Source organism: Phaenicophaeus curvirostris, chromosome 2, assembly GCF_032191515.1.
Source record: "Phaenicophaeus curvirostris isolate KB17595 chromosome 2, BPBGC_Pcur_1.0, whole genome shotgun sequence".
Classification (NCBI taxonomy): Eukaryota; Metazoa; Chordata; class Aves; order Cuculiformes; family Cuculidae; genus Phaenicophaeus; species Phaenicophaeus curvirostris.
Window position 1 is genome coordinate 76,471,959 of NC_091393.1, and position 25,230 is coordinate 76,497,188.

Genomic DNA, 25,230 nt, shown 5'->3' on the forward strand with positions numbered 1-25,230 from the left:
CATTGACCAGGATAGGGGAAACAATTTAGGTGATGATAATGGGGAGGGAAAAAAAGGTGTTTAAAATACAACTGAAGTTCAAGTATCCTGAATCGGCAGGTTGTCAGTTTCATGGACTTTACTGTTAAATTTGAAGGAGAGAGGGAAGGGCAATAGCTGTCATTAAGGTGGGTGTTTAGTGATCAATGCTATGAACTTAGAAGTAGTTTGGAATATTTTTACTTTACCACCAGTTTTTGCCATAATAAAGCATTGATACATGCACTCAAAAAATCCTCTTCAATTTCAGCGAGATGTGGTTCCCTGCAGTGGGTATCAAATAGTCCTTTAGTCCAGACAGACCGCACACTCTAGCATTCCAGGGTGTGATGTTTGATACGGTGCAGTTTTAAAAGTCTCAGTAACTCTGAAGATGAGTCATTAATGGAGAAAATGCATTATTCCATCCACACAAATTCTGCTTTTGTAATTACATGATAGAATGTAATGCTTTCATACAACGTAGCTTTTATAGAGAAGGCTAATGTTTTTAGAGGTGTTTGGCTATCCCCAGCCAACCTTTGGGTTATTTGAGACTCCTCTATGAAAACATGCAGCTTTTTTTCATATTATATGCTATTAATGCCATAAATACAGCTGCAGTCACTGACCTTCAGGTGTGTAATGGTATGATAAAATATAAAATATTTTATATATTTTATAAATGAGATATAAAAGGCCTTGCTTTGTACGTCAGGGGAACTTCACTTAGGAGTGAAAATGAGAGTATTCATTCAGTCAGCGCAATTCGCAGATCTTTTTTTTCTTTCTCTTATTTTTCTTTTTAAAACAAGCAAACCAACCCACGTATTACTTTTGTTCCAACTAAAAGTGATGACTTGCCTTTAAGGAAGAAGGTGTACAGGGAAAGACATATATGACAGTCTGTCCTGTTGGCAGCTGTGAAGAAAAGTGGCAGTTCATTTAAAAATTCTTTTTTTTTTTTTCCTTTTGGACCATTCTGTCACTGTTACTGGGAAGGCTTCTGGACCTTCTTGTGCACTTCAGGATGAAATGCTCACAGAAACAAACCCTGCTTGCCTTGTGTGACTGATTTTACTATAGGTGTTATAAAGCAAAAACGAAAACTACTGCAGTGTAATTATGGTTCTCTTGCACAGTAGCTTAAAAAAAAAATGAATAAACTTATGTTCCTCTGAAACTGCTAACACAGTGATGTTAGTGTTGCTGTAGCTGATGGGCGAACTATGGTGAATTAGTTAAATGCAAGCGAGAGTTGTATTTGCATCTTGAAGCTTTAGAAAGGTGTTGGTCACTGATTTGCAGCTCATAAGAAAATATAGTTTTAATAGCAAAAATAGTGTGAGATTATTGGGGAGATGGGAGGATTTGTGGTTTTACTTTTTGTTTTCCCAGAATGAGTACTGTAACAGGGAAGAACTTGTTTGATATTATTATTACATTTAATTTAAAATGAAAGGATTTAAAGAATCACGTGGTTCTTAGGTGTGCTTAGAAAGTTGTTCAGAGAAAATGGCTATTAAGCAATATGTCTTCATATTACTCTGTATTATGTTACTAAACTCAAGAGCTGACTGAATAAGCTTAACCATTGCAGTGTTGTTGTCTCTTGTACCATTTCTGGTCAGTTTAGGGTTTCCAGGCAACATGTTTCATAAGCCATGAATTGATTATATTAACAGTATCCCTGTATAAACATACATATATATATTATTTGTATCACTTACATTAAAGCCATGGGCTTTAGTATTTTTATTATTAGCTCAAGCATTTAATCAGTGTAGTTGACATTAGCAAAGAAGCTGTGTTATCTTTTTTAACCTTTAGGATGTTGGGAAACAAAATTTGGTCATTTCTTATGTGATGCATAGAAAATTAAAACACTTTATCAGTGTTTAGCAATTCTGATAATTATAATTCCACAAATTAAATTTGGAGGATATTTTAATTCTGAAGTCTGAAACTTCAGTTGGCTGAAAAGCCTGAGCCACTTACCTTTTTTTAAAAGTGTCTTTTAAAAGAAAGTGTCTTTTGCTTTTTTTTTTTTCTGTTGTTGTTTTAACCCTTAGACACTTAAAGCTTTGAAATTTATTTTATCTATAGAACTGTTGGGACTGGAAAACTACTTCTTTGCTTCTGTTGAATTTAATAAAGTCTCAAGAGCAGAAGTGGGAGCTCTTGTAAACCTTTACTGAGGGAGCAGGAAGAGAGTTGAAATATACAATATTGTTCACTTTAGCATTGCTCAAGCATTTTTGAATGAGTCTTTTATTCTGTTTAAATAGATTAAATATTCATACTTAGTTTCATAGATTTTGGGTTCTTCGTGATTATACATTTGGATGTGTTCATTCTCCCACCTTCTGATTTGCTTGTTCTTATGCTGAAAAGAGAAGCAGGAAAAAATAGCCTAGAACTCTTGCAATGTAATATGTAAAAAGGAAGCGAACTAATAATTATCATGTAGATTACATATTTTATTTTATTTACCTTGGAAAATTTCTGGGTTATTTTGCATATGTGATACTGAATCCTGCAATAAAATTTATCCTGTTTCTCTTAATACAGTATACAGCATTTCTCCTTCTGTGAATAATATACAAGTTCGCTGCATCAATAAATGTATTTGGTTGTTATGTAGTACTGATAGGCTCTTAATAATACAGTCCAGTTTTTGTATATTGGTTTGCTATATTTTTATTTGCAGATGTTGCAGGCTAGATTATCATATAGTAGTGCCCACTGCAGATGGTGTTCGCTGCAGCCTTGCAAGACAAATGTAAGAAGGCTGTGATTTAACTTGGATTTTGTAGAGCTGGGGGATGATCTTCTGAACTTGCTGTAAGTCCTGCTGTGACTCATCCATTGGTACTGAAGTGTGGTAACCCGTTTCTGTAATACATTTCATTTATGCAGTAAATTCTCATTAGTGTTTCTAGTAGTTCAGCTGATTCAGTGTTCACAACAGCAGGAACCCTTGTGTGCTGATAGTTTGAGTTATAAAATGTTTCACAGATGGTAGAGTACCTAGAGAATTATAAATGTTCAGTGTAAACTGGCAGAGGCCCACGGAGTGCAGATTTTGTAGCACAGCAGAAAGGCAGTACACAAACTTCTGTGCTCTGTGGGTACTTTTCTGTGATGCCTCATCATCTTATGGGCTGTGGCTGCAGCCCACCAGGTAGTTCTGTCTGTAGTATGTTTGAAATAATATAGCGTCATCAGAGTTTAACAGTCAATTTAATTTTCTAGTTTTGGCTATGTGTGAAGGCCTAGGGGAAGTAAGCACCCCTTAATACATGATGAGCATTGATTTGCCATATTTGTATTGTATTGCCATGCCTGGATTTTTTTGTTGTTTGGGGTTTTTTTATTTTTTTTTAAGGGTTCTATGGACTTCATGAGCCAAGAGCTAAACTGAGATTTGGAGTTCAGGCCACTTTCTCTGAGAAATCCAAGTAAATAAGCAGTAGGGTTTGATGTTCATGCCTCTTGTTCTAATTTAACAAATTTGGGGGATCTTCAGATTTGTTGGGTTGTAGCTGAAAGTACACCTGTGCGTAAGTGATTTGAATATGTCTGTAGTAGACTGGGAGTGGTAATGATTGACATCATAAGGAACTATGTACAGTCTTTTGTTCCTTGTCAGGGATTATAGTAGCAGCACAGAAACTTTTACAGTAATGAGTGTGAGTTAAAACTATTTTCAAATAGCGACTCTTTTAAGCATATGAGATAAGTGCATGCTAGAATGTCAGATCTTCAGTCTTGTAGTTTTTAATGTCCACATTTTATAACTTTGATTTCCTGTGCTTTGTTTAGAGGATAACACCTAAAACTTGAATACACTAAAAAGTGCGTATCTAGGTGTTAATCATGACCTAATGCATGCTTTAGTTTGTATAATCTCCTATGTTAGTAAATAATTCAAGAGCGATGCAATCTGGCATGGTAGCTGGCTGACTATTCCTGTGATTGCTTGTTTGCCAGTCCCTTATATTTCAGCTGACAAATTGGAGTCTGCCTTGCCTCTGTTTACATCTTCCACCTATGCAGGCAGGTTACATAGGTGAGGGTAATTTTTGAACAGTTTCATGTATCAGAGTAGTTACCTTTTGAGTCTAATAAGGGAGTCAAGTTTAGACTGCTGACAAAATCCTTCCAATAGTTGACATGAGGGTATTAAAAGCAAAATTGGAGTATTGGTCTGTATTTCATTTTGACTTTTAAGGTTTATGTTTTTTAAAATTTATGTATCTCGCCTCCACATTTATTTTAGTAATTGTCCAAAACAGGTGGACTGTGTTAGATTGTTTGCTAATGTTTTTCTTCCATATCCAGTTTAGTATTTTGCCTTCTTTATCTTGTTCCCTGGCAATGAGAAGATTTGGGAGGATTGAGAGTAATGAGTAAGAACACTGGGAAAGGAGAACTTTCACAAATTTATTTTTTTTTTTATCACTATGCAAAAGAGAGGCTGTATGGGGAAAGACATCTGAAAGGTATCTGTGTATCCATACTTTTCCCCCAGCCTTTCTGCTCTTCCCTGGGTACAGATGCTTATACAAGGACGTAAGGGATTAATTCTCAGACGTGCTGCAGTTGAACATGCAGAAGAGAGAACAGTTCTTGATCATGCTAAGAAACAGAACAGTTGAGGACTCTGACAAGGTTTCCAGCATTCTAGGTATTTTAACTAAGCAGGTTTTATTGGGATAGCTAGATATATTAACTACCCTATCTTGAATATTTGGGAATCAATTGCTGTTGTTTCCTTCTGGAATTTTGAGAAATATAGTGTTTTTTTTAATATAGTTTTTGCAGAGGTATAGAGAAATGAAAGATGGGAAAGATAAGATAAACTCAGAATAATGTAGTGTTATAAAAACAGTACAGCCGCACAATGGAAAAACTCTTGTCTGAGAGATCTAGTTTGGCACTGGTGCTGGTTTTGTGTAGCATGTTCCTTCTGTTTCAGTACCTATGGAAGATACGTCATGCTGTCAACTTCTTGTTCAATACAGTGGCTGTGGTACTGACCACATAGCTGCAAAAGAGGAGGGAAAGTTTTTATTTGCCTATATAGAAGAAAAAAGGAAAAGCATCTTTATAGTTAATGTTTATGTATTATGACCCAAAGTACTTTTGTTTGATTGTTTTATTATTTACAAAGGAAGCTAAATATGAATGTATACATAGTCAACTTTCCTCTTACAGCAAGTTGTTATTTTATTTTCAAGACTTTGTTTTCTCTGTGGAAGAAATTCATTAATACAGACTTGTAATATACCGTTTTTATTCAGTGAGTCAGGTGCATGTTATCTTGGATTAATGTGTGGTAAAGGAAAATGCCAAAGACCAGAATACTGTCCTCTGAAAGAACGCATAGGTTGTTCTTCATCTTGTTTTTGAAGCGGCTTTGCCATTACTTAGTTGTTCTCTGAAAGAACTTGTATTGTTACAGTTGCAGGGAGACAAGTAGCTAGACCTATGGACTGACTGCAATTAATGAGGAGGTTGAAGATAATAATTCAGTATTTGCTGTTAGATCAGAGATGGGCAGATTTTAAGTCTGTTTTGCAAGTAACTTTTCCTCTCCCTGGAACTGGTGTGCTTTTTCTTCCTGAAAGAAAGCTGGAATACTACTACTATTGTACTTGCTCTTGGAGATCAGACATTTGCATTCAGAATGCTTAAAAATGCAAGACTTTGACATCATGGAGCATTACGTTATTTTATGCCACATAAGTTCTGGACGTTGTGGCTGAAGTGATTTGGGCTGAGGATGTTACAGCTACAATGATGCTGTACTTTAATGTGTAGCTGTGTAGTCCACTTAAATGTTTTTTGAAGCATTTTTCTATTCAAAGTAAAATAGAGAAGAGTTTTGAAAGAACATATCTGGATAAAGTGCAAAGTTGAGGCAGCTGTTCCTCTTGGGCACATGAGTCATAGGATTTGAGGGAAGCAGCAAATTTACTTGCAGTCCAGTTGCTGAACTCTACTACATCATTGAGTCATTAACTTTCCAGCATCCTTCACTTGGAAAGCAAATGGAGTTGACCAATGTCAAGCTTGGGTCTCAGAAATCACATTGACAATGTAGGCAGCAATTGAGGTTTTCAGTCTTTAAAAATATCTTTTGTTTGCTTAATGCTTTCATCATTAAAAAACTAAAACAAAACAAAATAAAAGCTAACAAAAAAAAATAGGGGAAAAAACCCACAAACTCAAACGAAAAAAACCTGAAACCAAACCAACCCCAAACCCAAAAGCAGCAAACAACTATAGAAACATATCCTGTAGGTGTCGTGAAGAATATGTTGAGTGTATGGATCACAAGTGATAGGGGAGGTGGAGATTCTTCTCAGGGGTAGAAGGAAGATGAGCAAGCATGATGATGCCCTACATGCTATCTTATGTTAAGTGTTCAAAACTTGCACTACTTGCAGTCTTCCCTCTGCTACTTGGTCTTTCAAGCATTTCCAGTTCATTCTAGATTTCTTGACTTAACTGTGCAGACTTTTTTGCCCCATCTCGTCATTTGTCTCTTAATGGGATGATTTTGGATAACTTATAGAGAGTATGTCATAACAAGTGGAGGATCTGAAAGCTAAAAATAGTTTTCATGGCCAGCATCCTCTGTGTCTTAGAAGCTTCTTAGAAGCTCCTTAGAATGCAAATTTATACTAAATGCTTCTCTGAAAAGATGCTGCTGCTTTGGTATAAATTATCAATGGATCTGTAGGTAAGAACTTCACTGAACTAATGAAGCTTAGTGTATGGCTTCTTTTGTATTTCTTTACTTGTTTTTGTGCCTAGGTGGACATTTATGGAAAAAAAGTACCATGTTCTGGGTTCAGATTAATATCTTGCTTTGTATGTTTTTCTGTTTGTCATTATCAGCCTAAGTCTTGCTTATAGTGTGGTGGTATTTTTTGTTTTTCTTAGGACTTATTTAGATTTTTTTGGATACTTCAGAAGTTGAATGGTTTTATGCCAGAAGTTACCTATGAAAGGACATACCGAGTTTAAATATCCCAGGTGTTCTGCTGGGCCAAAACTTTGTGTAAGGTGTTAGTGTGAATATTATTTTATAACATTGCCGCAGTATAACATGGATGGCACACTGTTTCTTTATACTGGGTTGTTCTTTGAGGCTAGGAGCCTCTGTTATTGCCTGAGAGATGCAAAATCTGTTACAGATTTCTACCTAAGAGCTATTGGAAAGTTGACTAAAATTTCTGGGCGACTAATAAGTACTCAAACCTGTTTGTGCTACAGGAGGATAGTTCTGCAGCATTGAAACACAGCTACAGGAAAGGACCTTAGAGTTTTTTGCAGTGATGATGATGAGTTAACCACAGTTTATTCAGCTTCTAAAAGTGACTTTTTCTGTATTCTTTTTTTTTTTTCCTTTTCATTATACCAGCAGGACTGCAGTGCTTTTTGCCAGCATAGAGTGATCTGGTTTTAGGGATGTTTTGGTTAAACAGTTAACTGGCAGATTGCTCCTAGTGTGACATATCCTTGGCATGATTTATGTAAAATTCCTGAAGGAAAAGCTGAAGTACTCTTATTGTCTAGAACAGCATAATTAGACCTGGAAACTGAAAATGGTTGTGTATAGTCAGATTCAGAGGCAGCACGGACTGAAGTAAGAGCTTCCTGACTGTGTAATTTGGTACAATTATAAGTGGGAAGAGAGAAAGTGCATTTGCCACAGTGAACCTCCAGCTAGCCTTTGAAGACTTTACTGAAAGCTGTTTTAAACGGGGAAGAGGAAAAATACCTGGCAACTTACGTGCTGGTAGCTTCTTCTAGATGTGTGTTTATGAACAGTGTCAATAAAATAGGATTGTAGGCACCTTGTCAAAATTCTTCAACTACTTTTTGAAAAGTGCTAGAATTCTCCTGTAGTGTGTGATTCCAGATGAGTTCAATAAGCAACGAGTATACAGAAGTGTAAAACTGAGATTGTCACTCATTCATGAATATACAATGTAATATTGGTACTTTTTGGGGTGGCTTAGGCGCATCTAGACAAATGCTGGATAGCCTGCCTGTTACTGAATAGGATGTAGCCCGTTAAAAGTCGTGAAACTCATGCTTACTTGCTTTGTCTAGGGGATACTCTTTCCTCATCTTTCCGTCTGCTTTGTTTCTGAATATAGCTTACTGTGCTTTAACTCATAGAAATTAATAATTCAAAATAGTTCTTGGGGGTTTGACTCCTCCTGTTGTATCTTTTGCATGCAGTGCACCTTCAAGTGCTTTCTGTCTCCATAGCTGGGATGGTTAACACATTAAACTCCTTTTTGCCTGTGTAATGTTTGAGTTGTTAGATATTCAGAATAGATCTCTACAACAAAGGAGTTCATCTTATGATTTTGATATTCTGCTAACTTTTGAGAGAACACTTATGGCACAGTACTTAAGATTTTGTTAATGTGTTGTGTTACTACTATGTGAGAGCAATTTTTTAATGGGTTTACATAAGTTGTCCTTGTAAGTGTTATTTATCATGCATACAACAGAGAACATCTTTTAAATATGTTGCAAGGCTTTGCTTCCTAATGCTTTTTAAAGTATTCTTTTGCCAGAGAAAAATAACTGATTAAAAAATCAAAAATGCTTCTCTGCTTTTGTGTAGGAAAGAGACAAACTGAGCTTAAACTGAGCAAGAACTGAAAGTTTTCCCATTTTCTAAGCTAACTCTAGTTGTCCAGGTCATGAGGTATTGGGATAGGTTTCCTGGGGAGGTTTGATATATAATTAGCCGTGCCTTTAAGTCAAGGGACAAAATGGTTACTTGATTGAAGTTTCTTCCAGCTTCTTTCTGCTATTTAATATATATTACTGACCCTGTGGTAAAAGGAATAACACAAACAGAATAGGCTTTTGAATGCTGTTTAACAGCTGAGCATTGGGGTATCTGATCTGAAGAAAGAGATGAAGTTGATATGATTTCAAATTTTAAATCTGAAGATGATGATTGTGTTGTCATACAGGCAGTGTTAGTTATTTACATGTAAATAATGATGTCCTTGAGGAATTGGTGAAAAGTGGTAAATCAGAACTTTCAGATTTTATTCTTGCTTTTCAATTAAATGCCTCTTGGACTCTTTAATACTTAGTATTTCAATCTTTTTACTGTCCTTTAAGTGACAGGCTACACACTTTTGTGAAAAAGGCATTGAAGACTTGCAGAGGTATGTTTGGTATAGGGTTTTACTGTGGAGATTTTTTAAAAGAAAGTGTAGATAGGTGTGTTTATGGGAGTATGAAGCATTTAGCTTTGACTGGAGGGCAACACCTTGTAAGCTCAGCTGGAAACGCAGTTGAAGCTGATCTAAGTTCTTACAGCCTGTCTTACCTAGTTTAGATGCATTGGATTCTTTGCAATTTATTGTATGAATTGTTGGAGAATGCTTTAAATTGAAACTCTATCAGTGCTTTTGTGTCACAGCCAATGAGACGTTTTATAAAAGTAAGGTGATACTTTGTTGATGTGTATTTTCTCCATTTTCTTGTGCTCTTCTCTGGCCTTATTGTCAACATAGTTCTTCAGTGTCTTTGTATCTTTAAAAGGTAAGAAGTGCTTCAGCCACTGAAGCTATTGTAACCATTGAAAAAATTAAATTCCAATACAGCTGCTTTGTTGGGATGCATCAGGGTATCTTCTGAGTGTGGAAAGCTGCCACAAGGGCATTGCACTAGTACACTGTGCTGTGCATAAAGTTTACCCTCCATTTTATTTCATATTGAGGTCAGAATGACGAGGTTCTTGTGAGTGTGTGACTCAGTATCTGAAGCATCATTTTCAGCAGCTTACCAAAATTCTGGAAATGATAAGCAATACTTAAATTGTTCATGGTTAAAAGGGAGTTAAAAACCAGAATACTCTTGTATTTTCCAAGCAAAAAAACCCTGTAGTAGCAGTAGTAAGGAAATCTTACTGCTAACGCTTTTCTAATGAAATTAGGATGCTTATCACTGAGCGTATGGTTATAGAACAGATGGAGTACAGGGCATTGCTTTTGTGGGATATTTGATTTTGGATTTTATTTCACTTAAGAATCTGTTTCTGAGTGTATGTGAATGTTATGGTCGCCAAGTTCTCTGCAGGTCCACCTGCATTTGCCATGCTCCACTTCTGCTCTTTTATTTGAGATGAATTTGGCATTCATCATTCTTGAAAAATAACTGTGCTGCCTTAGTCTAAAAATATGAACAGTTGTTTAAACTGTCCGAAAAACATTGCCTATATCCCATTAGCAGGATCATAAATTAAGGAGGAACTATAATTATCAAATATGTAGCATATATGAAATCAATGAGGTGACTTCTGATCGAGAAGAGTAAACTGGCTTGCCTCAGAAGCTACTGTGCAAGATATATGTAACTTTCAAAGGACAACTGAGGGTCTTATTAGCACAATCTAATTAACCTCCTTCCCATACAAAGTGAAGTGCTGTATGCTCTAAGCGAATGATGAAAAGTTTAAGGGGAAATGCAGAACTGGATCAATTTTTCTTTTAATGATAAATAATCCTTCTAGTCTTTTTGGATGAAAGTAAACATATATGGGCTGTGGTTTTGTATTTGCTGTGTGCAAGGATTCAGTTTAGAGTGAATTCTTCAGCAGAGTCATAAACCTTTGAAAATTGCTTTATAATGGAAATGGTGACAGACCATTAACTACAGTAGTATAAATGCATTGATTTAACATGTGTATAGTTGTCCTAAGTTGCTAAATATGTGAAACAATATGTGCTGAATGTATAGGGAGGAGGCTTCGTTGTAGTTTCAGCTAATCAATTACATTATTCGTATTATATTAATGTTTCTTCAAACACGTGGCCCCTGACAATATTGGACAGGTATCGTTCAGGGGCTTCAATATATTTGTACTGCAGTGACACAGCGATCTCGCGCTAATTGCTATACTGGAAGGGGCAAGAAGCATTTAACGATGCATTTAATCACCAACACAATTACAGTGCCACTGAAGCAGATATGTTTTCTTACTACGAAGTCATAGGAACTTGTGGATCATAAAGACTCATTACTAGATTTGCTGGTAAACCTTGTTCCAAATAAAAATGCAGGATGTGGGATTTTGCAACTGTAAATTGTAATTTTGTAATTAGCATCTGTGGCTTAGATATCTTTAAAATAAAATATCTAATGCCTGCATGTTATACAAAAGCATTTTTTTCTCCAAATGCCCTTTTCTTCTGTCTTACAAAGACAAATGAACAAAATTTATTTTCAAGAATGACGATTATTCTGTCTTAGTTTTCAAGCACTGAGAATATACACCTATGCTAGAATCATTAATTATTTTTACTGTAGCGCAGCTGCATGATTCTTGTTATTGGTGAGTATTTGCATTAATAATGCTAGTTCAGTATTACCTTAGAAAGTATAGGAGACCTAATATAGACAAAATTGAGCATTTTGTATTGCCCTTTGGCACTTTTGCGGATGTAAGCTAATAGTAGTTGTTAGTGTTCCTGGTTTGGTTTGTGTTTTGTTTTTCTTTTTTTTTTTAAATTTTTTTTTAAAGATGGGAATAGGGAACCTGGGAAGTGCCTGACAATCTGCTGGAAAACATGCTTTTGTTGCAAAACCTTGAGTGTTCATTAGGAATGCCTATATAAACTTCTTGGCAGAAAATTATTTTCGAGGAGGAGGCTGAGATCAAGCAAACTTCTGTATATTTCTTTTTAACTCTCTTTGCACAAAACTTCCGTGTTACTTGTTCTTGAACCTTCAGATTGAGATTTGTCTTTCTTAGATTCTGACTATTCTGATCAACTATTGTACATCTAACAGTCTTGTCTTTGAGATTTATGGCTAGATGATTAACTTCATTCTCTAGATGTGGTTTCTTATTGATAAAGTCATTTACTGGGAGTGGGGGGAAAAGAAAAACAAACTTCCGTTGACCACAGAGTGGAATGCACATTGATTTGAATGGTACCTTGCAATGGTCCCTGTGTCATTGTTACTTCTTTCATAGCTGTGTTGTTAAGGGAGCCTTTTTATTTTGACAGTGGAAGCGCTTTTAATACCTACCCTTGTTTGAGGCCAAGTCTTGGGGTGTTGTTGCATGCAATCATTCTGTAGCCTCTGGGGTTTTCCAGCTGGCTTAAGGTATCATCTGCCTTTAACTTGCACTGCCACTTGACCTTCCAAGTTTGCTTCACCTTGTGGTTTCTGATCTGCATAAGAATTCTATGTCACCCTTCGGTTAAGTGGTTTCTTTTTGACAGATGGAAATACCTTCAAGTAGGGTTTAACTTTTATATTCTTCCTTGGAGATAATGCTGTTCTATTTGACTTGATTTATCCGTAAATATGAATGTCTTTCTGAGTACTAGCTTAAATTTTGTACAAGTGGAGATTGTAAATTACTAGTATAAAACTGGCTTTTTAGGGGTATTGTATGTTAACATGTTCATTGTAGCAATTCAGGATTAGGCTCTGTTAAGCATGAAGCTGACTTCTATGAGGGAGATCTGGGCATTGCCTCAATATATACTGGTTAAAAACCGTGGTGATTTGAAAACTGTTTCACAAGCATGTTGAATGTCCCTGACCTAACTGCAACCCAAAGATGTAGAAATGTTGGATGTCAGCCTCAAGATTTGCGGTCTAAACCACACAGTTCTTGTTGCTAGGACTGACTTTGAACTTTAGTTTCGTTGTGCCTGATTTACCTTTGCCCTTATGATTTTACTGTATGCTCCTAGAAATCTGAAATGTACTACTTTCCCTAAAAGACCCCTTCTCTAAGTCAAGTTGGCTGCTCTGACCATCTCTTTTCTATGAAGTGGAAGGGAAGGAGGCTGTGACCAGGAGTGTCTGATGATTTAGAGCTTTGAGTGTTTCAAATAAAACTGCCTCAAGAAATAACAGATATTACAGCTGTATGATGTATTTGGAAAGGATATTAGGAGCAAAGAAATTCTGTATTTTGTTGTTTCTAGCTGGCTGTATGAGTTTCTGGTGAATGGTGGTGTCACTGGGATGTATTTAATATACTCCAGCAATGTGGTTAACAAGATTTACTTCACACAGAAAGGAGCAATATGGAGGTTTGCCTAATTTTGAGTCTGGTGAGGGAACCCTTGCCTGCTGTAAAGAGGAAATCCTAGCCATGAGGGGAGGGATTTGCAGCATAACAGAAATGTCAAACATACGTTTTTCTTGGCAGACATTGACATGACTCTCAGATAATACCTAGTAAGTTTGATGTGTGTAAACTGCTTAATACATTTTTTTTGTAAAGCACTTGCTCTTATTAAATATCGCACTTTCAAAAGGAGGCTGATTGTCGATCAGCACTGTCAACTCTGTCTCTAATAAAAAAATGCCATTTTCTTAGTTCCAGTTTAATAATGTTGACGGATCTGCAGTGACATAAGTGTCTGTGTAAAAGAAGCTGAAACAGAAAATTCCTTGCTAAGTTTAGATCCTTATCTTACAGAGCAGCCTCAGACTGACGTGGATACCTTTAAAAAAGCATATAAAAGGATTGCAGAGAAAGTGATCCTTGAAACTGGAACAGTGAACTGAAGTTATCAAACTCACGATGTTACTTGCCCAATAGCAGTGTCCTTTCAGAAAATCTAGGGGGGTTTGTGTTATGAGTAAATGGCAGCCTTTTTCCCGTTCTTCCCCCCCAGCTGTATATTGTGTGCGTGCATTTTCCCTTGTTGGTGTGCTGATAAGTAAATATTGTATGAAGCTTCAGACTGATGTTTAACAGCTGAGATGGTTGATAATGCCACTGAAAACATTTGTCATTGCCCATTCCAATGTCATCAATATGAACCATCTGAACTCTGCCTTTCTTTTTCTTTGCTGCCCCTGGGGTTTAATGGCTTTGCAGAGAAGCTCCTGCCTGGCATATTGAGCTGCTCCAGGAGGTCTAACCCATAAGCAGTGAGTACTGAACTGCAGCACACTAATGCTGTAGGTGTTGACTCACCATGCTGTTTTTAATTGCAGTTCTTTTCAAGGTAGATAATCTGTGCAGACTGTCAACGTAGATATCAAATCTCTGGATATATGCCAAATTGATGATGTATTTGTATGGCTACAAATGCTGTTTTTCTTTTCTTTTCCTGGGAATTGGTGTTTCTCTTGTGCGTATACTGTTTGCATTTAAAACTAGCTTTCAGGTGTCTGTGGCTCTTGCTATAGCTGGCAAACACTTATGTCCAACATCAGCAATTGTGTTCTTTTTCAGTTCTTGAGCCTGATGTAAACTAGTGTTCAAATGTGCATGAATTGAAAAGCATCTGTAATTTTTTAATTTGGCTGGTACTAAGATATGATCAAGCCTGGATAGACTTTGTTAGTGGAAAAAACCTCAAAATATCCATTTGCAAATTCGGGGGGGGGGTGTGGTAAATTCTATAATTCTGATAGGTATGTTCATTTGTGATATAATTGCTTTGAAAAACATGTCAAAATTTGTATTGCGACAATAAGCAGTTTTGATTTTTAGAATTTGTATATTGTAAGATGCAGATCTCATCTTGAAATTACATCCATGTTTGGAAATAGAATACAACTGTTTTGTTAGTTTCGGTTGGTTTTGTGTGTGCATATTTCTGAAGGTGAAGATACAATTCATTTGGCTAAAGGTAGAGGCGACCCTGAGGACGTGAAAAATCTTGTGGGCATTGACAGTTCTGGTACAGCCTTGCCTGTCCAGATGTATTTTCAGACCCAGTCCGGATGGTGTTAATGCTTATCTGTAATGGTGGAGCTGATGCAGGAGCGCTGAACAAATCAGGTATAGGGCAGCGTGCCCAGAAATTGGGATGCTCTTAACCTAAAGACATTTCAACAAGTGGAGAGCTTTTGAGAATGTTCTCCAGCTCACTTTATAGTAGAGAATGTTGTGATGTTAGAAGAGAACTTTTTGTAAACTGGGGGAAACTTATTCTCCCATTGTATATATTTTATATGTTTTAGGTTGTTTCATGGTAGCCCTAGAGAGGTCTATAGCATTTTTTTTTTTTTTTTTTTTTTGGTGGGTCTACTGACTTTGTTTATGAGGGTGAACCCTAGTGGCATAATTGCACAAACACTTTGGAGACATCTGGGAGGTGTAAGATATTGCTGTCATTCTCTAGCTGGTTTTCTCTAAGCTGAAGGTTACTGCCCGCAAAGTTGAGCCACAGTAATGGATCATATGAACTATCCTAGTCCATGTCACTGCAAAGTCAGCCAGGTTATTTAAAATTACTGCTGGATGCAGCTGAAGGTGGTAATGAACAGCTTGAGGTAATAACTTCTTAAAGACATTTCTGCTAGACTTCCAAGAGCACATCTGTGTCCTTATAAGTGCAATACTTTAATCTGTCTGTTGCTGTACTGTTTTCAGGATTTGTCAGGACTGCAAAGCCGTTGCCAAGGAGAGTCTAATATTCAAGTAGAATGTGTTGGCTCTTCCTGTTGATCGTTATTCATATTGCAATGGAAAGATCTGAATGATAAGTGTGTAACTTATACATTGAATGGTAAAGTAAGTTTATTTTCGAATATGAGGTAAATGTGTGCAAGTCATGTTTTGGAAGCTCTTTAAATTGGAAAGAGATTGCCATATGAAGTCTCTTCCCCCGTCCCTGTTCCTAGTTCAGCCACTTCTAGCCACTTATCTTTGATTCCTAGCCATTTAAGTTCTTACCCTCTTTGTACCTTTGCTTCATTTCCCCAAAAACTTCCCTGTATTGATTAGAATTATAATGAAATTTTTAGCTCTATTTTTTTTATTTTTGCCCCAGGTCCAGCAAGACTATGAATCTCTGTTCCAAATGCTTTGCTGGTAAGTGCAGTAAAAGGCTTTGTGTTTTTGTTAGATTATCGAAAACATATTGTTGGCATCTCCTTCAGGATTTGTGCATGGGTTTTTCTTCCTCCAGTGTGTATATGTCATCAGATTTTCCTGACTTTGGTGCTTCATTTATTTGCTAATCAAGAACCACTTGCGCAAATGTACCAATCAAACCTTGTTCTTGAAGTTTATCGAATCCTGGAACACGCTTGAACTACAGAGCTCTGCTATCAGCACAGCTCCTATGAGGATGATGTGGCTTTCAAAATGCATAAGTTTGAATTGTAATTTGAAATTTTGTAGGATTTATTTTGCAATAACCTCTGAAATACTGTATTGATAAAAAATGAAAAGTCGGTATAGAAAAGCCCTTGCTCCGTTTCTTTTAAACTTGCAGCCTTTGAACATTAAATCATTAGTAGCTCATCACTAGGCTACTTGTAATTGCTGCATGTTATTTTCTTATTGCAAGGTCATTTTTACTGTCTAAGATATTAGGAATTGCCATTGACCTTCTCCCGTTACTATTTTCTGGCTTTGCCCTTCTGATTTTTTTTTTGGTGATATTTAGTATTGTAAACTTATTTTTAATTGTATTTAAAAAGCTGTCATAGTTCAGGATTTTTAATACCTCCTAGGGGAACAGATGAAATGTTAAAAAGTTGAGATTTTTTTTTTTTAAAACTTTTAGGCATTGGCTTGCCTGAAACATTGCTTTAATATTGAGCTTGCAGAAATTTTTTTAAGGTCATTGGTTTCCTAGGCAAAATGATAGAGTCTTTGAAAATTAGGGCAAAATATACCAAAAAAACCTTAAAGCTTTTTGTGAGTTTTTTTTACAAAAAGTAGATTTTTTTTTACTTGTAGATTTCCAATCTTGGGTTCAGCATCACTTCATTAAATAAACATATGGACAGTAAAGGTTGTCAAAGGCTGTTCAGCAAAATGATGCATATATCTCTCTGGCTGATTTCTAAGGCCATGGATTACTGGAAAGAATGTATTAAAGAAAGCGCGAGTCCTCTTATACTCTTTTCCTGCTGACCACAGTCAGAAACAAGCTTAGTAAAACTGTTATGTTCATGTTAGTACTGTAAAAAATCTCAGTTTGCATACCTCAGAAATGTGGATTTTCTGATTCTGAGATATCAGAATGGCCCATCCCTCTTATTCTGGGTTTAACAGAGTATCCAAAACTTCACAGTCAGCTGGCCAGGTATTAAAGCATCTTTTATTTTAGTTTTACTATTTTTTGTTTGTTTGATTGCTTTGTTTTGAACAAGAAGGAAAATTCTTCTATTCTGTGATTCTTGTGAAAAGCCATTACCTGTGATGAAATTCATTTTTCTGTTGTAAAAAAAAAAAAAAAAAGATATCTAAACACTTGCTTGATTTGGAGGGTAAGCTTAGCTTTTGAAAATCTCAGGATTTTCTTTATAGTCTGTTTATTTTAATGAAATGAGACTTGAAGAGTTTGAGTAACTTAAAAAGCTACCACTAGTTGGAACAAAAGCAGGTATTGTGGAAAATGACAAATGTACTCTACCTTTTTAGATTTTTAACTACAATTCTTTCAACAAGTAGCGTTGAAATAAGCGGTCCATATGAGTAGTAAATAAAACCCCTCAATGTCATCAGCCCCAGCTAATAATCTTTTTTATATTTTTCCTTTTTTTCATGTTACTGTAATATTTTAGCATGTTTTTTATACTGATTTTCCAGCCACCATATTGAAATAAAGATGTATGATGCTGTTTCTGTAAATTAACCCACCACAGGTAGTAAAGTTTTAGGCAAATAAGCTGCTGAAAGATGCTTTTTCACCATTCCAGGCACTCCAAAGATACAATGTGAAAAAGTTCCTTTTATTTATCTTTTCATGTGGCAAGTTATTAATTCAAATGTATTGAAGCAGATTTATATGCAAAGGAAAATTGGGAATTACTATTTCTCTTGACTGTCGTTTCCTTTCTCTTTTATTTTTAGAAAAAAGAAATCCACACAACGAGAAAGGTTAGTAACTTCATTAAATGGGTTGATTTTTAGAGGGGATCCTATCTTTCTGTTTAAGATTTGAGACAGCAAGCAGCAAAGCCCCATGCGTTTATGTAAGCATTATCTCTCTATATAAATTGGGAGAAGGGCAACAAATCAGCAAGAGATTAAAGCATTGTTGGGTTTACACTGCAGTATGAATTGTTACATGGAAATTCAGACCTTCTGAATTATGTCTTAGTTTGTAAACACATGATCATGAGCTCTTCTTTTCTTCTGCCCTTCCTCCCCTCCCCATCCCATCCCTGGTCACAATTTAATGTCTGTGACAGTTAATTAGCACAGAAATGGAGCAAAGAGCAGTGGTTTGGGGCTGTCAGTTTATCTTTTTTGAGCAAATACTTGTGATTTCTACATTTATTGTCAAGTTAAATTCACAGAATTTTCACTGCAGTTTGTCCCCATATTAAACAAACAGCAAAAGCAACAGGATTATTCAGCAAGGAGAGTAGAATTCCTTGGTTTGGCTATCTTTGTACATTTTTTTTTTATTATTATTATTAAACACTGGAATACTTTTCACAGGTTATTGTATAGATTAGGTTGTTTAGCTCTCTGTGGCAAGAGTGAGCTGGATACTGCATGGGTGTATGCAACTTTTTGCCCGCTATGCTGACTTAGATCTAGAAGGTTCACTAAGCTCTTCTGTACAACCACAAATCTGCCATTCTTTTCCATGAAGGTTGATAAATACCAGAGAGAAGCTTGAAGTTTGCTATCCTTTTTAGCCCTCTTTACCTCCTCTTCATCACATTTGTCTGTTCCAAGGAGGAATACCTGACTTCTTTTATTTAAGCCCCATAGAAACAGCAGACTCTGAAATGTTCAAGACCCTCTCTAAAATAATTTCATGTTAATTGTACTTCTGTGAAGTACTTTACAACATTGTCTTCAGTTCAGCACTGACCATGTGCTATCAGTGCCTCAGAGTCTCCAGATGAAGTACAAGTGTAATCCTACATATTAAGTTGCTTGAAATAAATTTGTCTTCAGATGGTTAAGGCATAAGTTGCTTCAGACTTCTTGCAAACCCAGAATACAAATGCAATAAAGCGTGGAGTTTTTTTAATCAGAATATAGGCTGGTAAGTGAAAAAATGTAAATTGCAACCAGTGAACCTCCCCTTGTGATACCACATCTTTTGCTAATACTGCAACCTTTCTTTTTTCGATATGGTAAATGGTGAAATCTGAATGATTAAAATAGAGGACAGTGACGAGTGAAATTTTTCAAAAGTATTCTTTATTAAGCTATCTTTGCTCCCATTAGGTTTATGTGAGCTTTAATATCAACTTCAGGTAGGGACATTATTTGAGTACTTTTGAAAAACCACTTTTACAAAATAGTCTCTTTCAGGCAGGAGTTCTACAAACATTCACAAAAACAACACATGGTGCCTCAAGAATTCAGTTTTAATTGAAACCTCAGGGAACGGTCACAGAACAAACCGTTACTGAGTAAGAACAAATATTTAAATACAGAAAACTCTAAAACTAGGCTTTCTACTTAAATCACCCAGAAAAGTGCCCTCTCCCTTCAATCCATTTGATTATCAGTCTAGAAAGTTTAATATGTGTTATAGTGCAATCAGCACCAAAAGAGGGGTGCAGGAAATGGATTTCATTTTGTTCCGTAGTATGTGAAGGTGAAGGCAAGTGCAGCACTGGATGGTTTGGTGGAGAAATGCACTCGGAAAACTGGAAGATGAATTAATGGTTAGGAGATTCATGGATTTGTGAATCAATTTCATAGCCCTTCTGTCTCAAGAGTAATTGAAACTTCTAGAGGTAGATGTCCATCTCTGTTCTTAATTCAGCTGTGCAATGTTTGTGTTCATGTTCTGTGAAGCAGTAGATCAGCATCACTGAATTTGAGAAAATACTTGAACACAAGAATTCTTTTGAGTTTTAAGGGCCCTGAATCTTATTTCAGTTTTTCTTTTAGTTTGAAATCAAAGACTTTTTTTTATGTAGTGGTATTTTGATGATTAAAAATTATAGGTTTTTAATCTCAATCTATCAGTAGGAAATCCATATTGCTGGAACTATGTTAGTATTGGCAATACATGTGCTTGGCTCTATGCCAAGTGATGAAATTTTGTAACTTTAGTAGTATCTTTTATTCTCCTGAATTTGAGAGATCTGATAAGGGGAAAAGAATAAAAATAGACACTAATATCTTCTGTATTTCATCTGGTTTTAGAAGTGTCAGATTATTTGCTATTCTTTCTGTTTCCTGAACTAAATCAGATGACTGACTGTAGAGTTATTTCATGGTTTTGTGCATCTTAACCCTTATGCTTTGTTGAGCAGACCTTTATTTTTTCATGCCTAAGTCTCACACAGTTTTCAGAGCTTACAAAATTGGGGGGGTTATGTGACTCAGAGTCACTTGAATAACACAATTTCCTCTTCTCTCAATCTTTGGACATCTTGGGAGCTATTTAGAAGGCTGTCTTGTCTGGCAAGTAGTAACACCTACTGCAAGCATGAGCTGGCAAAAGTCAGGCAGTGTTGCTGCCTAAATAGATTTTGCTGTTAATCAACTGCTAACTTGATCCTCAGTCAAGGTTTCCGCTTGCTTACTGGAAATCTTTTCAGTAGGTGCATCTTGCATTTTGCTAGTTCAAATTTTGTGTTTGCTGTGTCCTACTGTATGATAAATTATAAATTAAGCTTTATTCAGCCCTTAACTTTGTTCATAAAGTTTTAATTCCTAAGTGAACAATTAAAAACTTGTTATGTTTGCGTTTTCCATATCCTTGTAATTTCTGATGTGAATCCACATGTTATACTACTTTGCTGGAAAAGCAGCAAGCATTTTCAGAAGTTTGAAAGCAGCACTGAGTACTAGTTTTCTTTTTTCTGTACACAAAATGTTTCTTTTTCGGTGTAGTATTCCCTTTGTTGGCTCCTAGTGGAAACTGGTGCCTCAGTTTGTTGCTGTGTTCATGTCTTTGTATTTTGAAGTACATGCGCTGCTCACTACAAAAAGTAGTGCTTGCTGGCTGCCACTTGAGAGTAGTCAAGTTTCATCTTTAACTTTTATTACACAGTCTGGAAGCTAAATAATTCTTTGGAAAATTGTATAGCTTGTTACAGTGGCAACAAAGATATTTCTGATTTCTAGAGCACCTACTAATAGGTAACGATAGCATTCCAGATGTAAACATAGATACAGTTTAGCATATATTTAATTTCTTTTACTCTATGCACAAACAATTTTTAAAAGGGGAAGGCTGGAAGGTAATAACTATCTTAGCATAATTAGTAAACTTGAACAGCTGAGACATGCTAAGCTTCAGAAGACCATGAAAAGAATCTAAAAAACCAAACCAAACCAAAAGGATAAATTACTTTGGTGGGTCTTCACTTATTAATAGGCTTGATTTTCACTTCTGACCCCGAAGATTTTTTTTTTCTTTTTTTTACTTCCCTATAGTGGGAAGGGGCAGGCACTGATGGAGGACAGGCCTGTGAAGTACTTGTATTTATGTATAATCATTACTGGAAGAAAGAGAATTTCTTTCGTAGTTGACAATCAAATGTTGTGTATTGAGGTAGGACAGGTTTTTTCTTTTCTTCTTTTCTACTTGACTATTACTGTGTTCAAATTAGTAGGGCTTTTTCCAGTCACACTTGAAGGTATCTTTTCACCCACACAGTCTAGGAAAATTAAATGCCTTCTTGATTAAGAACTTAAACATTTTACAGTCAATCAGTCCTATCAGCAAACTATGCTGTAGAACATTAGTGGCTCTTTCATTGGATTGCATGTTGCTAAATTCATTTGTTAAAAATATAAATTACACTCAAAATAAAAATGTGACTTCTTCTCAGTACTGGCTACCTGAAAAGACTGCCAAATAGTCTTAATTTAATTTTTAACTGTTTTGACAGGACATCACATATTTTTCCATGTATTTCTTTTTCTTGTCCCAGGGGATTACCGAACCCATTGTACAAATTGTTCTACAAGCAAAGAGCTCAGCTCTTTTTGTTCCCAGACTTGCGTTATTTCTAGTTTTTTATAGCTCTGTTTTCTAGTATGTTTTCTTCTTTCTAGTAAAGCCAGTTTCTTTCTATTTTGTTAATATCTCATTCACCTTTCTAACTTGTAACCTTTCCAAATGACTCGTTGAAACACCAGCTGTAATTTAGTCTCATGTGTATAGGTTCTCTGATGATGTAAAAAAAATGTTTAGAAGTATGACTTAATTGCCATGATGTTTGCATATTGCCAGCATGAAAGTAGGGTTACCTATTTAGAACGTGCAACCCACAGGTTTAATTTATTAAACTTCATTGTAACTCTGTTCTCCTATAAATGCATGCAGAAGATAGGAGAGGGAATGTTTTTCTTTTTTTCCATTTAGCAATTTGCTTGAGTTATAGAAAAGTCTGTGCTCTGTTTTGTGTATTTGCTCATTTGGAAACCTTCTATAGCTCATAGAGACACCAGTGATTTGTTCCTGAGCCTCCCTGTGGAGTTTGTTCCATATTACAATCTAATTCCATGTCCGTGTTGTGCACTCCTGAGCTGTTAATTTGTACATTTCGATGCAGTTTGTTTCATCGTGTTTTTGTAATCCAAACTGAATGTAACGAGCTATGTGCTTTGGGGACCCAGCCTTGCCTTGCCAATTAGAACAAGTGGTTACTGAGAGAGAGCATGTTTTAAATAAAACATGGCACCTATGCATGGGTCCAGCAGCCTTCAGGGAATAACAGAGGATATTTAACTCTTTCCCTCTGAGAAGAGAGGTCACTAACAGCGAGCACATTTTAGCAACATTCAGCTCATTCCTTTGAGAAGTATGATGCAGATTCACATTTCATCTTGCAAATAAAATTTAGTTGTCATCAAGACCTGTTATGTAGTACTGCATGCAAAGTACTTAGCAATGCACAAGGATAGCCGTCAACTTGGCTGTGTGTTTTCTAGAATTCTAGTTGTTAATGCCACATGAAAATTGCACAGGACTAGTGACTAACCTTTCTCTTTTCCCTTGTACTGCTTCCCAAGACACTGAGGTGGTAAAAGAGCTAGTTTCAAAACATGTTTTACAAGGGAAGGAATCCAAAAGCAACTCTTAGTAAGTAAGAATACTAAGTTTATATGCTAGGTGACCATGAGGAAAGGCTCCTTTTTATTCTACCATTTCAAGGTCACTGGGAAAGGCTAATTCTGTGACCATCAGTATTTATAATTGTTGCAGAAATTACCTAGCGCTCTACTGGTCTTCACAGTAGCTAAACTTCCTGGTAAATCCAAGCACAACAACAATTTTAGAAGTTAACTCTACTTAGCATTTCTTTCTTGCGTTCCAGTCCCAACATTTCCCTTCCTTTCTCTTCCGTCTAACTTGCACATTCTACATGCTCATTGATCTTCACAGGGAAGAAGTTACTGTCCGCCAGCAACCTTCAGCTAAAGGCTCTGTGAAAGAATTTAGGTGAGCAGTCATGGCAGTTGACTCAGACAACATTTCAACGCAAGCAAGGCAAAACCAAGAAAAACCTTCCTTTGAAAACCTTTTATCTCAGCAGCTAGATATAAGGGATCTATAGCTGTTCCCTAAGGTGACTTAGGCTGTTAGGTAAGCACAGGACAAATGTGATCTGGATAACAGAACAAAATGTAACTGACTTTTCAATTGTCTATCCATTTTATATGAAAGGAATGTAATCTAGCAGCTAGACAACTAGCTAGGAACTTGAGACCTGATTTCCTTTTCACAGTCAATGAGCATTTCTTTGTGATACTAGATAAGTAATGGGGGTTTTTTTGTCTTTCCACTTCTGTTCCTCGTTAGTTATGAAGAAATTATAATATTTCCCTGCTTCACTGTAATGTTTACGAAGATAAAATACATATTATGTTCAGCACAGTAGCAGTAGTTATCTAAGGAGCTGAGATAAATCTAGAGCCCTGTCTTGGGAAACAAAAGGTCATTTTGAGGAAAAATACCTGTCTTCCTTTTCCAAACCAGCTTGAAGTAAGTGTGCTATTAGCACTTATTAGATTAAAATGCAAATTGGCTGTCTTCAAAGTCAGTCAAGGCCCTCAGGCTGAGTAAATTTGCCCAGACTTTGGGATATAGGAGCTTGGTCCTTTGGTTGTATGTAATACAAATTCACCTACTCCCAGCTCTAGCACAGTGGTAGTGATAGTGCAGAAAGTAAATGTAACAAATTAGTGTCAGATCTTAAGGAGGAGGAAGGCAATTTTCTTTCACCAAATCTGCGATTAAGTTGATTTTGTCTAGTTATGCTTTTGCACCCGTGTACTCAGAAGCCCAGAGGTGCGTGTCCAAGTAGTGAGGCAAACATTACCAGTAAGCAGCACAGAAAATGAGTTCTGGCTATTGAGCCCTCACTATGATGACAAGCTGGTTTTGGATGTGCCTTTTGTACCCTTGAGAAATGGATGCTGCAGAGGACGTTTTGCCTCTTTGTTTTGTCTTAGGCAAAGTTCTAGAATTTCAGTTCTCTTCTTTCCTGTATATGGCTGCATTACAACTGCAATTTGTTCTTCATCTTCTTGACACTTTATCTTTAGTTCAGTTTGTTCTTAATTTCAGTGAAATCACATTGTGCTGTTGCAATTAATATATGGTATTTCTTTTAAACCTTTTAATGCTGTTTCTTGTGAACCCTGCAAACATGCATAGAATCATAGAATCACTAGGTTGGAAAGGACCCACTAGATCATTGAGTTCTTTGTTCATATCAGTCTCCAGGTATCTGTTACAAATTTTGTATGTTCTCACAAAGTTAGTCGCCATAGAGCAAACTGGTTTTAGTCAATACAACTATAACTTTGTCTCTTTTTTTTGTGATATTTAAAAAACAAAACCAAAAACCAACGTAGTCTGTGAATGAGCATACATGTTGTATTAATTAGGTGGAAAGTGAAGAGCATAATGACTCTCTTCTTCAGAAATACAGAAACGAGTATTTTTTGTTGAATGAAAGAGAATTTTTAAAAGTTAACATTTAAACCATTGGATTAATTTGCAAACTTTGGGGAAGAAAAAAATTCCCCTTTTCTTGTGATCCCATCAAAATATAGTTTAATTTTCAGTCAGGGAGAATAATAGTAGGTTAAAATAGTTTCCAGCAGGAATCTGGCTTTAATCTTTATTTGTGAGTAGACCTTAATGGGGTGGTAGTGCAGGGAGTGGAAATATTCTGCTGGAGATCTCCAAGCCTGCAGGTCTATAGAAAATGCCTTTCTTGAAAAGATATCCAAAATAATTTCATTGGTAGTAATTGAACTTGCAAGATTTTGTT

The 25,230-nt window shown here is 36.2% G+C and overlaps 1 protein-coding gene across 1 annotated transcript in view; it reads left to right on the top strand.

Moving 5' to 3' along the window:
- Positions 1-25,230, top strand: part of ZFAND3 (zinc finger AN1-type containing 3) — a 149,018-nt gene that overhangs the window by 17,632 nt on the left and 106,156 nt on the right. The window contains exons 2-3 of the mRNA XM_069852589.1: positions 15,831-15,871; positions 17,867-17,893. Coding sequence (XP_069708690.1) covers positions 15,831-15,871; positions 17,867-17,893 — 68 coding nt within the window. The remainder of the gene's footprint in view (positions 1-15,830; positions 15,872-17,866; positions 17,894-25,230) is intronic.